Raw genomic sequence first — 15,181 nt, 5'->3', positions numbered from 1 at the left:
TCTTCTGATTATTACGCAGGCAGGAGATTGTGCCAAAGCTACCTTCGTCATAGATGGGATCTCCAAACAAACCAAGCCCGAACCCATTGCAGAAAACATGTGAAAATTTTGAAAACGAACAGTATTTCAAAATGGTCAGAGGAAGTTGGGGCCCAATCGGCAGCAAAAGTCATTCTTGACTTTCGTTACACACTTATAGGCCTGATGGGGCTGACTCGTGGGATCACCCTCCGCAAGATGATGGTTTTATCCAAGAGAAAGCGGCCTTCTTCACATGTATCAAGACCAGAGAAACGCCAATGCAACAGCGCATCGACCAATGTTGCTGCTTCTTCATCTTTGATGGACTCAGAAGCCCAATTCATGCACCATAGCAAGCCTCGACAACATACGGAATCTGGGCCATCTTTTGCCAGGAAGAATTCACCACCTCTTGAGGATGCTCCTGGCAGACAGCCAACTGAATCTTGCAACAATGGTGGCGGTGGCGAGATATTAGACACTTATATTTACAGGGCGGATGTTGACAAGCTGCAGACAAAGGCTCAAAGTGGCAGTCTTGGCGGGGATATCCATGCTCAAGCTTACAGCTATCAATGGCTATGAGAGAAAGCTCTCTATGGACGAAAGCTCTCTATGGACGAAAGCTCTCTATGGATAATTTGGATATCTCAGTGTTTAACGAGCAAATAAAAGATGGCCGTGGGGACGATAATGGTAGTAGCAACAACTATGAGCTACGGTTTGAACCGCAACCATCTCCGATACTACAATGTTGGCCTAGGTAGACAGCGCTAAGCACAAAAACACAAAAACACAAAATAGCGTTAGAGATGCTTCCTAGAATGCAAAGTTTTCTATCTGTACTAGGTATTTGGAACACTTTTACTCAGCGTATCCAGTCGATGAGCAAAACTATTAGCCAATGCTGGAATGAAGAGTTTCCTACTGCAGAGAATATAAATCATTTTCGGAACCCCCAAATTATCGATCCTCTGTGGCGCAATTGGCTAGCGCGTCTGACTGTTAATCAGGAGGTTGGAAGTTCGAGCCTTCCCGGAGGAGAATTGCAAATTGCTTGTATTTTTGCAGATTCAAGACAACAGTCAAGCATCTAAATACTTAAGAAAATGGATGATGGATGGATGATACTAGATGGCCGTGTCATTCTTTTTGTCTGTTTTATAGCAGATGATCTGGTGACTCAACGTTGAAGCTCCCGAATAGGCAACTCTGAGCCACGATGACTCTGTAGTGTGGATATATCTACTTTTTGGGCTGAATATCGAAAAACAACTTTTTCTGCTTCCCCCAGCGCACATCCACAGCGTCTTCATGTTTGCCATGCACCACGTTTCACCACTCCATCTCGCCTACAAGGCAGCAACGCCCACCTGCTCGGGGCGGATAAGCCGCAGCTCACCGAACAAGAGTCACTGCAGCTTAACCAGATGAGGCACTGCTCTCCAGGCAGCCGCTGCATCATCCGCCACCCAGTTGGTACCTGAAAAGGCATCCGGCTCGCCTCTCGTATTGGCATTGGATATACTTGGGGTATACGCCGTGGTACAAGCCAGCCCCTCGTCCGCTTCCAGCAAGCATCCGGCGTCTCTGATCGTCAACTGGCCAGGAGCTCTCCTCGTCAACCCCGCCGTCTCGCATTGCCAGCAGTCACGCGGGGCTGTTTGTAGATTCTTTGTAGCCAGTCGTAGCAAATCGGTATCTGCAGCAAGCCGTATCTATTCCGTGGACACGCGTGCATGTGGTTCTGCACCAGGCAGACGAGGCAACCAGCCGCACCAGCCAGCAAAGAAGACAAAAAAAAATATATTGCAGTCATATGCGAAGATGTGTTGGCTTGGGGCTTCTGGACTTCTATTTCTTACCTCCCTGTAGCGGTGGTTTCATTGGTAGGTGCTTATAAAAGTAGCGGGAGTTTGCGTGCACACCTACAGCTACAGTCGTCAGTCAAATGACTTCAGCGGATTTATACAGCTTAGCTCTACCTGCCTGCATTTTACCTTTCTACATCATTTGCAAACTGTCTTTTTCTTCAGAGCCTCAGTTTTCGCATCTCGATTTTCTTGGTTAATCCATTGACTTTGCGCTTGCGCCACTCTCGTCTTCGTTTTCGCTGCTGTTAGTTTGCCCTCTTTATCGACTTCAGCTCTTTACGGGATATACATGTGTTGGTTAAGCTGAGCTTTGCCCGCATCGAGGACGAGCTGTTCAAGCTACTCCATTGTATGCAGCTGAACAGTGCATTCCAAACTTCATCAATCGTTCGCGCAAATCCAACCTCGCTATTCTAAACTCTTGCATGTGAGTGTCTTATTTCCTTGACGGGCTGTATGCGATAAAGCATACTCCATTGCATCAATTGCTATGCACATGCCGTCTACTACACGTATAAGCATTGGACTCGTTGCTTGCATAGCCTGGGTGTCGCACTTTATTCACTGCCACAATCCTTCCTCCCGCCGAATACTAGACAATCTATTTATCCTTGGGTTATCGATCACTAATAAAGGAAAGAGAGCTCAATGGACGCTCATACGTATGTCGACGAGCCATGGCCGGTCACTTCGAGAAGGGCGTCGATTATTGTTCCCGAGGTGGTGCAGGATCAAGGGAGTTCAAGTGTCTCACAAGACACCACTGCCCAAGACACCATCTCAACTGAAAATATGCAATACCCTGCCCACAACCAAGAAGCTGGAGATAAGCACGGTTCGTATTTGGATTGGTTGATAGAAGAAAATAGCAAAGCTCTACGCGATCCCGCGTATTCGACCAAGAGGCTGAGAGACGAAGACGAAGACGACATCAACCCCAGGCTCAGTAAACTGTCGCAGTGGTCCAAAGTCATGCAAGGCCTCACATCCGACGAGGCCATCCTGTCTTCTCGCTTTGTCGAGCTCTGCAGACTGCGCTCTGTCAGCGCAGAACTCGACAAGGGAGACACGCTTGTCTTCATCGACTACCCAGAGATCAAACGTCGCTACTCGGAGCAAACTGATTGCTATGGCATCAGATATTCGTCTCAGAAATTTCGTGTGCACTCGGAAAAGCTGCTCGCAACTGGATCTGCCAAGTTCGCCGAGATGCTGAATCCTACATATCAATTTCGCATCCAAAGACGGAAGAAGCTTACAAAGAGCCTCCCAGAGGGCATCAAGTACGTCCTCGATCTGACACCGCCTTCTGAAGGAGATGATCTTGTATTCCAAATGACTCAGCTGTCGCTCACGCCTGGCATCATCAAATGGTGGGCCGCCAGTGACCTTCACAAAGTGACCAGCTGGCTGGTTACCGGACATGATGACATATGTTCATGCGGCCAGCGACCGATTCCAGGATGGGGTGTTCCAAAGGACGAGGGAAAAGGAAAAGCCCCGGCTCAGAATGTGTCCGATGAGCCAATATCAAACAACGACAGTAACAACAATAACAATAGTACCAACAACGACAACGGCAAGGACAATGACAGCACCAGCAGTGAGAAAGTAATTCCGCCCACGTCGCATGATTTGATTTCCAAAAAGATGCATGGCATCAACCGACCGTATGAGACGCCAAAGTATCGCGACATCCCCGACTATTGTCCCACACGCCACCGCAATAATATTATCCGTCTTCTCATGATGATTGAGGGACACGATGTCATGCTAGATTCGGCAAACCGTGTCTGGACACTTGTCGGCCTGGCAAAGATATTTGATTGCCCGTCTGTTGTGAGAGATCCCGTCACCCAGTGGATCATGTACAACGAAAACACAAGATTCATCGAAGTGCTGCCAGAAGAGGCATTGCAGATAGGATTTGCTCTGGAGCTCGCACAAGTCACACAATGCGCTTTTCGAATTCTTGTCAATGAGTTGGCCCTCAAGGAGGCCAGCACCAGTTCCAGCCGCGACCTGAATCGGGTCACCATCTTTGGAAGAAGGCTCGGCAACTTGGATGACGAGCTGCATAACATCGTTCAGCACGCTGCTCGGGCCCTCGTCGAAAGGGTATCCATTATTCCTGATGCGTTCAAGAGCGAGTTTAGCCTCGACTGCTGGATGATTGAAGAATGGATCAATCTCCGGAAAATGGAAAGCGCTCTCGCTGAAGAAACCACTGCAAGCTGCGTGGTGGCGTTGGAGTCTCTCCGTGTCTTGATGACGGGAATCCAAAATAGCATTAAAAACTCGTTTGAGAGGCTTATAGTGGGTGATGAGAACTCACTCTCTGCATTCATCTCCATGGATGAAGATCGAGCCACCTATGTCCTACCTGAAGATTTTGAGTCTCTCCAGGACATTGAACAAAGTTTGAACTTGACTCAAAGGCTTCTTTGCCCCTTCATCTATCGGCAACTGGGCGACATTTGGAACATTAATGTGCACGAATCCCAATGGCTGTCTGAGGCAACTTCAGGCTTATCCGGACCACTCATGGCTCGGGCACGGAATGGCGTCGAACAAGTACTCTATTCAAAGCCATTCAAGGCGAGTATGCCAAGCTGGTGGGTATTTCTGGATCATGTAGGAGAACCTCTCAGCGTTAAGAACCCGCTGGTCGACCTATCCGCTCTCAATAGGCAAATTCATGCTGCCATCTTGCCGTATAGCAGCTCATGGGTGCGATTCGACATCGAGCCGTCCCTCAATATCACCCGCCACATGCTTCTCACGCTCGATAATAACGAGATGAAATTCTTGCCCCTCTGGGCCGGCGGCTGTGATGATGGCACAGGAGGCGTCTTCGAGGCTGAGCTTCCCCCTGCTAGCTGGGGTCCCAATGGCCCTGGGCCTGCGTACCACACCGGCAATACAATCCCATCTACGTCGTCGAGCGTCTCCGGCTCGTTGGCTCATGAATTCTCCACGATGAAATTTAAGGGCAGCACCGTCGTTGGATCATTGGATGCCCAAGACAGCATCTCAACGGTATACGCCCCCGGCCATGTCATTGCCGACAATGTCTCGATTGCGTCTGAATCCTTCGATGCGGATGAGCCCGATAACTATCAAGAAGCCAGGTTTGTGATTCCGGCAGACCACCAGGACACTGGCCGCGCAGTGGATATGATGGTCGAGTCTCTGCATTCGGACACGGATACGGCATCTGTCGTGACGGATATGGCTGCTACTGTGAGCAATAATGATAGTAGCGGCGATGAGTACGTTATGAATATTGATGATCCCGCGACACAAGTGATTGCTCAGAGCGACGAGAGTGATGCTGAGAGTGATGCTACATTGGAAGCGTGGGAAAACATATGGCCTTGAAATGAGAGACTATGGCAGACTTTCTTCTTTTCTTCTTCTTCTTCTTCTTCTTCTTCTTCTCTTTTGTTGTGCTGTGAAAGGCGCACCACTTTCTTTCAGAATTTGGCTATCTCATTGGATCTCTTTTACTTAACCTTTTTGATACGACTTGATGACTACAGGAATGATATAAAGGGATATAAGCTAGGAACATCAAGATAGTAAGGCAAACAAATTAGGTTATGTACACCAGCACAAACACCTATAAACCGCCTCGTAAGCATGATCTTTAAGGAGTTTTGTTTTAATCGTGTTCTTTATTCTATAGTCAACGCTAAATATGATATCCATTGTCTAATCATTTTGATATGATCCATTAATTAAATGCGCAAATGTCCATCATCAAATCCGCTCAACCCTCCATAAAAAAAAAAAGAACTATGCGTATGTACGACTGTTTCTTTCACCCCATATTAAGCGTATTCCCTGACCCTTTCCTATTATCATCCTTGAAGTCATCCCAATGCCTCGCCTTATACGTCTCCATATCCACCGCCTCCATGTCATCCTCATCGACCTGGCGCCTCGGCGGCTCCGTCCCGCCGCCCTCAATGATGCCGCCTCGTTTGCGCTCCTCCTCGAGGTACTCGTCTATAGACATCGTAGGCAGGTTATGCCCCGGGCGGAAGACGCCCCGGGCGATATCGGCGCGCGAGCCGACAATCGTGAACGGCTGCAAGGGCTCGCCTTTGGGTCCGAGGATGGGGCCGCCGCCGGGGCGCATTCGGCTGAGAGGCTGGTCGAGGCGGAAGGACGTGTCGGTGGGATCTTCGCCCGAGTTCGACGGCGCGGCGGTTGGTGACGGCGCGGATCGCAGCAGCGGCAGTTCTCGGTTCAGCGAGTCGAGCGCCTGAAAGGTGTTGTGGATGGCAAACTCTATGCTCGTGAGATGCACTTCGCGCACAAGCTCCTCATCGCCGTGCTCCAAGTACCGCGGATTGCGCTTCAGCACCTGAAGCTTCTCCTTCAGCGCCTTCTCAGCCCTGAAATTCGCAATCTTGCCCTCCCTCTTCGCAGCCATGTCCGCGCCAGCAACAACCGCAAACGTATCCTCATCGTCGCGATACCGCTCAAGCAGCTTCCTATACGCGCCCCTCACAAGGCCATACCCATCCACCAGACTCAAGAACCGCTCATACGCAGACCTCGACTGCCCGAGCACCTGCAGCCGCTGCTTCGGCGCCAGATGCGGCGTCCGCTGCACCAGCTCGGCAATGTAAAAGTCGACGAGCAGGTACGGCAGCGCCGTGGTGGCGACGTCTTCGATGCCCTCGTTGGCGGAGAAGAGCGACACGGCGGAGATTTGGTCGAGGGCTTGAGCGTAGAGCTTGAGCGCTGCGGAGAGGTCTGTTGCGTATTGGGGGGAGGTGGCGATGGGGGCGTTGTAGACGTCTTCTCGTTTTGACTCGGCGGCTTCGAAGATGGCTCTGAGGGACTGAGGCTCGTCGGACGAGGCCATGGTGGGTGAAGGGCGGAGTGTGCGTGAGTATATACAGTGATGTTATGAAGTTGTAGGTATTTATTTGTCTTGCTTTATTCGCAATTCCTTTAGGAGCGTTGATGTTGTGGTGCTTGCGGGGGGTTCTTGTGGTGTTGGTATGACGAAGAGAGGTGCGCAGAGAAAAAGAGCTAGAGTGGAGGGGCTGATTGCTGTTTTGCCCCTCCAAGCAGCGTGCTTAGATATCGATAACAGGTGACGAGCAATTATAGCAATCAAGCGACGATGGATTAGAATGACAAATCTCATTTTACAGATCATGCCCTCGCAGGCTCGTCACTGGTACGTTGACTAACACTTTTATATACAATAGACTAAACACAAAGCAATGTTTTATCGAGCTAAAGAGCCAATATACTCGCAGACCATCATGTACCACCACAGTCATGCAGGACCAACCTGTCTACGACTAACATGTCAAATAAACCTATGCATCAGAAAATCCAATCTCCAAAAAGATATCATAAACTCTCAACGACATGGGGCAATCGGCCATTGCTTCAATCATCATCCTCCACCATGAAAGGGTCGTCACTCTCCTCTTCTTCCTCTTCCTCGTCCTCGTCCTCGTCCTGCTCGTCAACGCTCATGGATGAGTCTTCATCGTCGATGACAACCTTTCTGTTTGCAGCCGCAGCCCGTCCAGGTCTTGCCCGTGCCGCTGGCCTCGGAGCGACTGATTCATCTGCAAACGAATCTTCCATGTCATCATCTGAATCGTTCAGCGCCTTCTTCTTGGCAGCATATCTCTTTGCGGCTGGAGAAAGAGTCGAGGTTGTGGTTGCAGCCTTGAGTTGTACCTTGTGCTTGCTCACTGCTTTGCCCTCATCCTTATTCTTTGCCGCTGCTGGCCGGCCGCGTTTCTTGGCATCCACTGCTGACGCTTTCACTGCAGGCTTCGATTTGGGAGCGGCCAAGTCGTCCTCGTCGTCGTCGCCCGGTCCTTGGCTCCCAGCCTTTAGTGGCGACGGCTTGGCCAACAATTCGTAATTGGTCTCATCATCGGTGTCAAAGTCAAATAGCTTGGCTGACTTTAGTTTTGGCTTTGAGACTGCTCCGGAGCCTGTATTGCCGTGGCTCGAGTCAGGCCGGCTCATTGCGTGCAGACTAACTCGCGCGCCGGATTCTCCAGACGGCTTGCTGCCAATGCCCTTGACCAGCGCTCCGACATCGCCAAGCATCTTATCGTCGTCCTCGTCGCTATCTGAGGACGCATCGAACAAGGTTTTGGCTTTGGAGGCTGCTGCTCGCTTGTTGCGGACAGGAACCGGCACCACCTCTGGCTCTTCAGATTGTGAAATCGATGGGGCTTGTGAAATAGATCGTGGCACTGAAATTGATCGCGCCTCGGAAGCTGATCGCGACTGTGATGGTTTAGCCGCAGCTGGTTTGGTCGCAGCTGGCTTGGTCGCAACTGGCTTGACCGCAGCTGGCTTGGCTGCCGCTGGTTTGCTTGCCGCTGGTTTGCTTCTGCTAAGGGCAGCAAAATCATCATCAGAAAAGTTATCAGAGAGCTCAACTGCCTCCGGCTGCTCCTCTTTCTTGACCTTGGGCTTGGCACTGAACATCTCAGCAAATCTCTGTGCCGTCTTGGTCTCTACCTTGGGAGCTGCCTTCTTTCGACCCTTCTTCTCTGGCTCATAATCATCGTCTGCTCCCTTCGCCTTCTTGCCGCGGCCACCAGCACCAGCTCCTATCTTCTTAGATACTCGGCGGCCCATGCGGCGAATATTGGTCTGGATTTCTGCACTGAGAGCCAGATGCCTCTCCCACTCAGCCTCAAAAGCAGCCAGATCTTCACACCACAGATCTTTGTCGCTCTTGGCATTGAGGTCATCATATTCAGCCTTCTTCTTCCGGATGGCTTCCTTGAGCTTCTCAAGACGTTCTGCAGTCAACGACCAAATTGGCATCTGGAAAAAATACAGTTAGAGTTTACTTTTGCTATACAATAGTCGTTTGGATTGACGAAAGATCAAGCTTACCGAGAGAAGATAATCGTAATCACGAGCGCTTTCCTCGCCATCTTCTTCCTCTTCCTCTTCTTCTTCAGTCGATTTCTTCATATTGTTCTTGACAGGAGGGAATGCCTCGTATTTGCGGTCACGCAGCTCTTTAACAAGGACAGTCTTCTTCTTCTTGCCAACGATCAAGTCGCTGTCGATAATCTCTTGGATAAAGCGCGCCTGGTTCTTCAGTTTCCGGTGGTCGGCATCATAGACGCCAAGCCAGTGGTCCTATATACAGGTATTATTAGTCAACCGTAAACCAGCTGCGAGTCTGAATGATGTCATACCTTTCGCTTCTGATACATTTCGAGTCGATAGACGTAATACTCTTCCAAAATATCTTCCACCTTTTCATATTTGCGAATCTGGCCACGGGTATTGAAAGCGACCAAATTTGAAGTTGCAACTTGTTTGGTGAGCTTGAATCGCTCAAGCAGGCCTTCTTCCAAAACTTTAGCCATGTGCTTCTCATCCACTTGAATCTCAAAGTGAACAGTCTTGTGGTCGTTGAACTCCTTGTAGTCCTTGATCCAGGTAGGGCCATCGACGCCGCTGATAATCTTTTCAAGGCGAGCCTTGAAATCATCAGTCCATACGCGAATTGGAAGCTCAGTGATGACCACTTCGTTTGGATTCTTTTCATCTTGGTAGGCAATACCGTTGAACTTGTATCGATCCTGGCCGGCAGCCTCTGGCGCACCTTTCCAGCCCCTGAACCAGGGAGTCATTGTCTCAAAGGGTTTCTCCTCAGTATCATCTTCCTCAAGACGGCCCATTCGTCGTTTCAGATTCTTTACGATTTCTAGCGGATGATAGTTGGGGATGGAGGTGCTCCAACCTGTGCCAATACCGTCTGCACCATTGACAAGCACCATGGGCAGGACTGGAGCAAATACTTCTGGCTCAATCTGTTTTCCATCCTCAAATTGGTGGTTTAGACTTGGCTCATCGAGAGAAGAAAAGATTGCCCGAGCAAACGGAGACAGTCGTGTAAAGATATAACGAGGACTAGCAGAGTCTGAACCGCCAGCAAGTCGAGAACCAAAGTTACCACTGGGCTCGAGGACGTTGATATTGTTTGAGCCCACAAAGTCTTGAGCCAATCCAACAATCGTCTGCTGCAGCGAGACATCGCCGTGGTGGTAGGCGGTCAGTCCAGAGACGTAACCAGCCAGCTCCACAACCTTCTCATCCTTGACCACGTTTCTCTTGAAACAAGCGTACAGCACCTTTCGTTGACCAGGCTTCAATCCATCAATCATTGACGGGATGGATCTTATGTTATCCGCCATACTGAACAGAATGAGCTCCTTGTTCACAAAGTCACTGTAGGTGATAAGCTTTGAAGAATGGTCCAGGTATGTACCAGGGACAAAGCCGCCTAGCCACTCCTTTCTGGCATCAGCTTTCTTCTTGGAAAAGGCCAAGTCGAATAGATCCGCCTCCTCTGGCTTCATAACACTGAATTCTTTCAAGTGTTCGTCCAGGTTCGTAAAGTACACTTGGGCATCTTCATTGGTGGAGGTACCCAGACCCTTCAAGTATTTGTAATGCCATCTGCTGACTTCGCCACCGCGTTCTTGTTTCCATTCCTCATATTGCGGCTGTGTAAAAAACGACTTCAATCTTTGGGGTTTCTTGGGGTTGGGACCTTGCCAGACTTTGACGATGGGTGTGATGAATTCTCGGAAAAAGTCTGGAATCTGGAGCAGTGAGGGGAACTGCACCTGGAGGAAGTTGATGAGAAGCCCCTTGATGTGACTACCGTCGTGATCCTGATCGGCCATGATCATGAGGTGACCGTAACGCAAGTTCTTCGTATCAGTGTACGTCTGCTTGTGCTTAAGGCCCAGAAACTGCTTGATGTTCTGAATCTCTTGATTCTTGGTGATTTGGTCAATGGAAGCGTCTCGAACATTTAGCAATTTACCACGAAGTGGGAAAACACCGATACGGTCGGGATCAAGAATGGCTCGTCCAGAAACAGCCAGACCCTTGGCAGAGTCACCTTCAGTCAAGATTAGCGTGCACTCATGGCCACGCCTGGTTCCCGCCAAGTTGGCTTCCACAAGTTTAGCATTGCTCACTCGAGAGCGCTTGTTTCCATCGCTCTTGGCCATCATCTTGTCTGCCTTCTTCTCGGCAAAGGCCATGATGTTTTGAATTGCGTCGGATTTGGCAACCTTTTTCAAAAAGTCATCTCCCAGAACACACTTGCTACCGAATTGAGAAGTCTTGGTAGTCATCTGCTCCTTGGTCTGCGAAGTAAATGCAGGGTTATCAACCAAACAGTTGACAAAGATGAAGATGTGGTTTCGGAGATGCGCCGGCTTCAAGCCGTGTCCTTTTCTCAGCTTTGTCACGGCCTTGAGGAGATGTGCTGTGATTTGGTCGGCTATGTAGTTGACGTGAGTACCTCCTGACGTTGTTGCAATCGAGTTTACGAATGAGACCTGCTGGAATGTACCATCTGATACGGTGAAGCCAACTTCCCACCGGGGATGGCTCTTGTCTTTGTCGATCTCAACGGTACAAGTCGGAGTACCACCTTCTTCCTGGCTCCTCTCACCAGCAATAGACTTTGCGTAGAGGTCGCAGTATGCTTTGAAGTCCTTGATCTTGATCAGCTCGCCATTGAGCTGGACCTTGACACCTCGCATTGTGCCGGCCATGTCGTAGACTCTTCGGTAGAGCAGAGCCTCAAGGTCGTCTGAAATGCCTTCCTCCATTCCAAATCGAGTGTAATCAGGCTTGAAGGTGACCCGAACAAAATCAAAGGTTTTGCTGGAAGTGATCTTGGCCTTTTGCATGGTCTGCATGTTGTCTGTCCACGTCTGCTTGTATCGTTTTCCATGCTCGCTGTCCTGGCACTCCAATGTGAATTCTGTGCTGAAAACGTTACACAGCTTTGCACCGTAACCATTTCGGCCACCAACCGTCTTCTTCTCGTTATCGTCGAAGTTGGATCCAGCCAACAGGTGACCAAAGATCAGCTCAGGAATGTATACTTTCTCTTTCTCATGCATGACAATGGGAATACCCTTGCCGTTATTCTCAACGCTAATCTCGCCAGTGGCTCGATCAATGGTGACTTTCATCATGGTCATGGAGCTGTCACGCTGTTTGTTGTCGGCAGCGTTGACCAGAATTTCATCAAAGATCTTGTAGAAACCCGGGACGAAGGTGATGTTGCGGTATTCCATCTGCTTTGATTCTTTGTTGTAGACCCACATCTGCTGGTCTGTCTTTTCCACAGAGCCAATATATGTATCGGGACGTTTGATGATGTGTTCGAGCTGGGTCAGCTTTTGGTAGGTCTCCGTCGCCGTCTTCTTCTTGGCGGCAGGCTTGGAGTCGTCGTCAATTGCCATGCTGTCATTTTCAACCTCTACCAGAGGCTTGGTGCCCGACTTCTTGGGCGGAGGCGCCGTCTTCTGCTTCTTAGCAGTAGGTGGAGTGTTTGAAAAGCCGGACGACGCTTCCACATCTTCGTCGTCTTCATCGCTCTCAAGGTCAATGATCGGCCGTTTCTTCGGCGGCGCTTTGGTTTTTATGGTTGTCTGCACCATTTTCTTGACGGCCGGCTTTGTGGCTGCAGCCTTGGCTTTCTGCAGAGGATATGTTAGCTGCCGCAGGGTGAGCGCACAAAATAGAAGTGGTAAAAATGTGTAAAGGTCGATTCTCGTAGGGTGGTGAGTCGGCGCATAGGAAACGAGCATAGTCGGATTGTCGCAATCGAAATATAGAGGGGAGAGCCAAGTGAATTGCTGCCCAACAGCTAGATGCGCCGAGAATTGAATCTCCTTTGACGGGAGAATACAAAGGCGCTTCACACAAAGCAAAGGCAGCGCATCATAGGCGCACAGGCGCACAGGTGTAGGAATCATGCGATGTGGTCAAGAGTAACTTACGGGCTCGGGGACATATCCGTCAGAGTCATCTTCAATTTGGAAGACAGAGTCGTCGTCGGAATCCATCGTATCGATCTCTCTTGGCCGAGAGCTGTTGGGCTTGTGGTGAGTCGTAGATGATATCGAGCGCTCGAAAAAGACGGTTGATAAAGTGCTGGGCAGGGGTGCTCCAAATAGGCCTGAGACACGCAGCAAGGAGGGATGGATTGAAATAGCCCGAAGCGCTCGAGGATGCTGCAAAGGGAAGATGAAAGAAGAGATGAAAGGAGCGACAGTGGCCCGCGCTGAAAAAGAGATTATCTTTGTCACATCGGCTGGCCAGCAGAAGCAGAAAGAAAGAAAGAAGCTGGTTGAGGCGGTGATATTTTCCTGTTGTTGAAAGCCCCCGCGTAAACAAATAGCGATCCTTTGTTTGACGCGACCTTGCTGTGGTTGTCGCATAAATCCCAATCCGGACTAGCGGGCATCGATAGTGGGACGCGTTATACATGCCTGAGGCAGAAGCGAGGCGGCCGGCCAATCAGGGTATCGGGCGGTGAGCCCAGAGTGAGATGGCGGGGAGGTACCGCAAGGCGATCCAGCGACGAGCGGGTACCTGGCCGGTAACCATCTGAAGTACCAGGAACCAAGATGGGCGATCGAATTCCACGAGTGCACTGCACTCGTTTTCGATTCCATGTAATTTACAACTTTTGAACTCGCAAGAATAGGGCATGACAAGCATCTAAGGCCTTTTAAAAATGCTATCAGGAACCGGCAGAGACGTCCTTCCGTTATTGGTTCTTGTTCTCTTTCACCCACTAACAGCTCATAGGCATGAGCTCGCTTGATCTCTCATATACGCCCCTGCCATGAACTCTTTTCAAACAGGATATCCAAGCTACTATATCAGGTGCTCAACTTGATATTACAGTGAACATTATGATTTAGTCATAATAGCCTAATCTCAGCATCAACAAGGACCAAGAGCTTTCGTCAATCTTCTCAGAAGTCCATGATGCAAGTCGTGCTCTTCTTACCCTAGATCTCGTCGGTTGGCGTCAGCAAACGTGAGTATCCGTCTTCATACAACAATGCTACCTCCCAAAGCGAAACAGCTGCAGTCATCGTCTCTTCTAGTAGAGATACTACCTGGAGAAAGAGAAGACTACGCTTTGACTAACCTTGATATAGCAAGACTTAATTTCCGACTACCTGTTGGAGTGGACTCACGCCTCGGCAGACTGCAGGACCTCAAACGGCAGCTGCAAATGAATTTTGTCCTCCGACTACGGAATCACTTTTGAAATAACTTGCAAAATGGAATTTGGGTCCTCACGGTCAGGTGCAAAGGTGATGCAGTGCGGAGCACGAGGCGTTTACATTATAACAGATGCAAACACCCGCCGCTCTCTCATTTCTGCGCGGGCAAAGGTTACGTTCAATGTCCCGTGTGTCACCTGAAAACTGTGCCATAATCTGAAACTTTTCACCGGAAGCCGCCCTGAGGGATTAGAAGCGCTGCTTGTGCCATGCTGGTTACATTTGCCTGTGAGCATTTTCTAATTGCCCCCTATCCATGTTTGTCTGACATATTGCAGGCGCTAAATGCGAATATCTCTGTTCGCCCTCTTTTCAAAGACCAAGAGAGTGATGTGATCAATAAAAGTATGCGGAAGAAGGGGAAACTTGTCTGCAGAAGACTTCCCACTCTCCAAATATGGGTATCTGACATAATGACAGCTATGCCGTCCTAACCCTCTCGCTCGTTTGTCACAACATCCTTACCTCGCTGGACATTTTTATTTACCGAGGTATGGTAATCCAACCAGGCTTTCCGTCTCTCACGTTGCATCTCGTGATGACATATGGGCAAATACCCAGTACGAGCAACTACCGATAGCTTGCCAATGCCGAGCTATCGGGCCGTGACAATCAATCTGCTCAGTGATAGAATAACTGGCATTGACAGGTGTGATAGGTATACCCGGCTTGACTCGATTACCATTGAGTATGCTGATTCCGATCAAAAATGAAGGTATGCATTCTTATTAGAAAGCTGTTACATCTGCTCGATGCCTAGACTTCGTCTAACAGATATACCCTGCACCTTGATGCTCTGACGCGAGCTGCGATTGGAAGAAGAATTCCAAGCAATTAAAAAGCACAGATAATGGCTTTTGGCGATAGGTATTGCTCTAAAAAGAGCGATTGAGTCGGCAGCCTCTCTCTTTTCTCTGCTCAAGCTCTCTGCCACAAGGTCAAAGATGATTGAACTTGTGCAGCATCGGAGAATTTCCCCGAGTCTGTACGCATATGCTTCTGCCTCTATACTAAATTGGTGGCATGGAAGATGTTTCCTCTGTGTTTGTTGAGCTGAGCCTGTTATGGAAGAAGCGAAGTACATCGGTTCGTAATGGCTGAGAGACTACTGAGCCTGTACGCCTACCATTGCATGGTCAAAGATAT

The 15,181-nt window shown here is 49.5% G+C and overlaps 3 protein-coding genes across 3 annotated transcripts; 1 reads left to right on the top strand and 2 right to left on the bottom strand.

Moving 5' to 3' along the window:
- Positions 1–2,543: 2,543 nt before the first annotated feature.
- On the top strand, positions 2,544–5,276 carry TGAM01_v208712 (hypothetical protein; the record flags this gene model as incomplete). The annotated part of the gene is made up of 1 exon (XM_018806476.1): positions 2,544–5,276. The coding sequence occupies one exon, from the start codon at positions 2,544–2,546 to the stop codon at positions 5,274–5,276; it is 2,733 nt and encodes a 910-aa protein (XP_018660303.1).
- Positions 5,277–5,718: 442 nt separating this feature from the next.
- On the bottom strand, positions 5,719–6,774 carry TGAM01_v208713 (hypothetical protein; the record flags this gene model as incomplete). Its single annotated transcript, XM_018806477.1, has 1 exon — positions 5,719–6,774. One exon carries the CDS (start codon positions 6,772–6,774, stop codon positions 5,719–5,721), a length of 1,056 nt encoding a protein of 351 aa, XP_018660304.1.
- A 539-nt stretch (positions 6,775–7,313) lies between these two features.
- Positions 7,314–12,799, bottom strand: TGAM01_v208711 (DNA topoisomerase II; the record flags this gene model as incomplete). The annotated part of the gene is made up of 4 exons (XM_018806478.1): positions 7,314–8,726; positions 8,799–9,050; positions 9,110–12,430; positions 12,734–12,799. 4 exons carry the CDS (start codon positions 12,797–12,799, stop codon positions 7,314–7,316), a joined length of 5,052 nt encoding a protein of 1,683 aa, XP_018660305.1.
- Between the last annotated feature and the right edge of the window lie 2,382 nt (positions 12,800–15,181).

This window comes from Trichoderma gamsii (assembly GCF_001481775.2).
Source record: "Trichoderma gamsii strain T6085 chromosome Unknown Scaffold_38.2, whole genome shotgun sequence".
Taxonomy (NCBI): Eukaryota; Fungi; Ascomycota; class Sordariomycetes; order Hypocreales; family Hypocreaceae; genus Trichoderma; species Trichoderma gamsii.
Note: the sequence above shows the minus strand (reverse complement) of the source record. Positions and strands in the feature narration are given on the sequence as shown.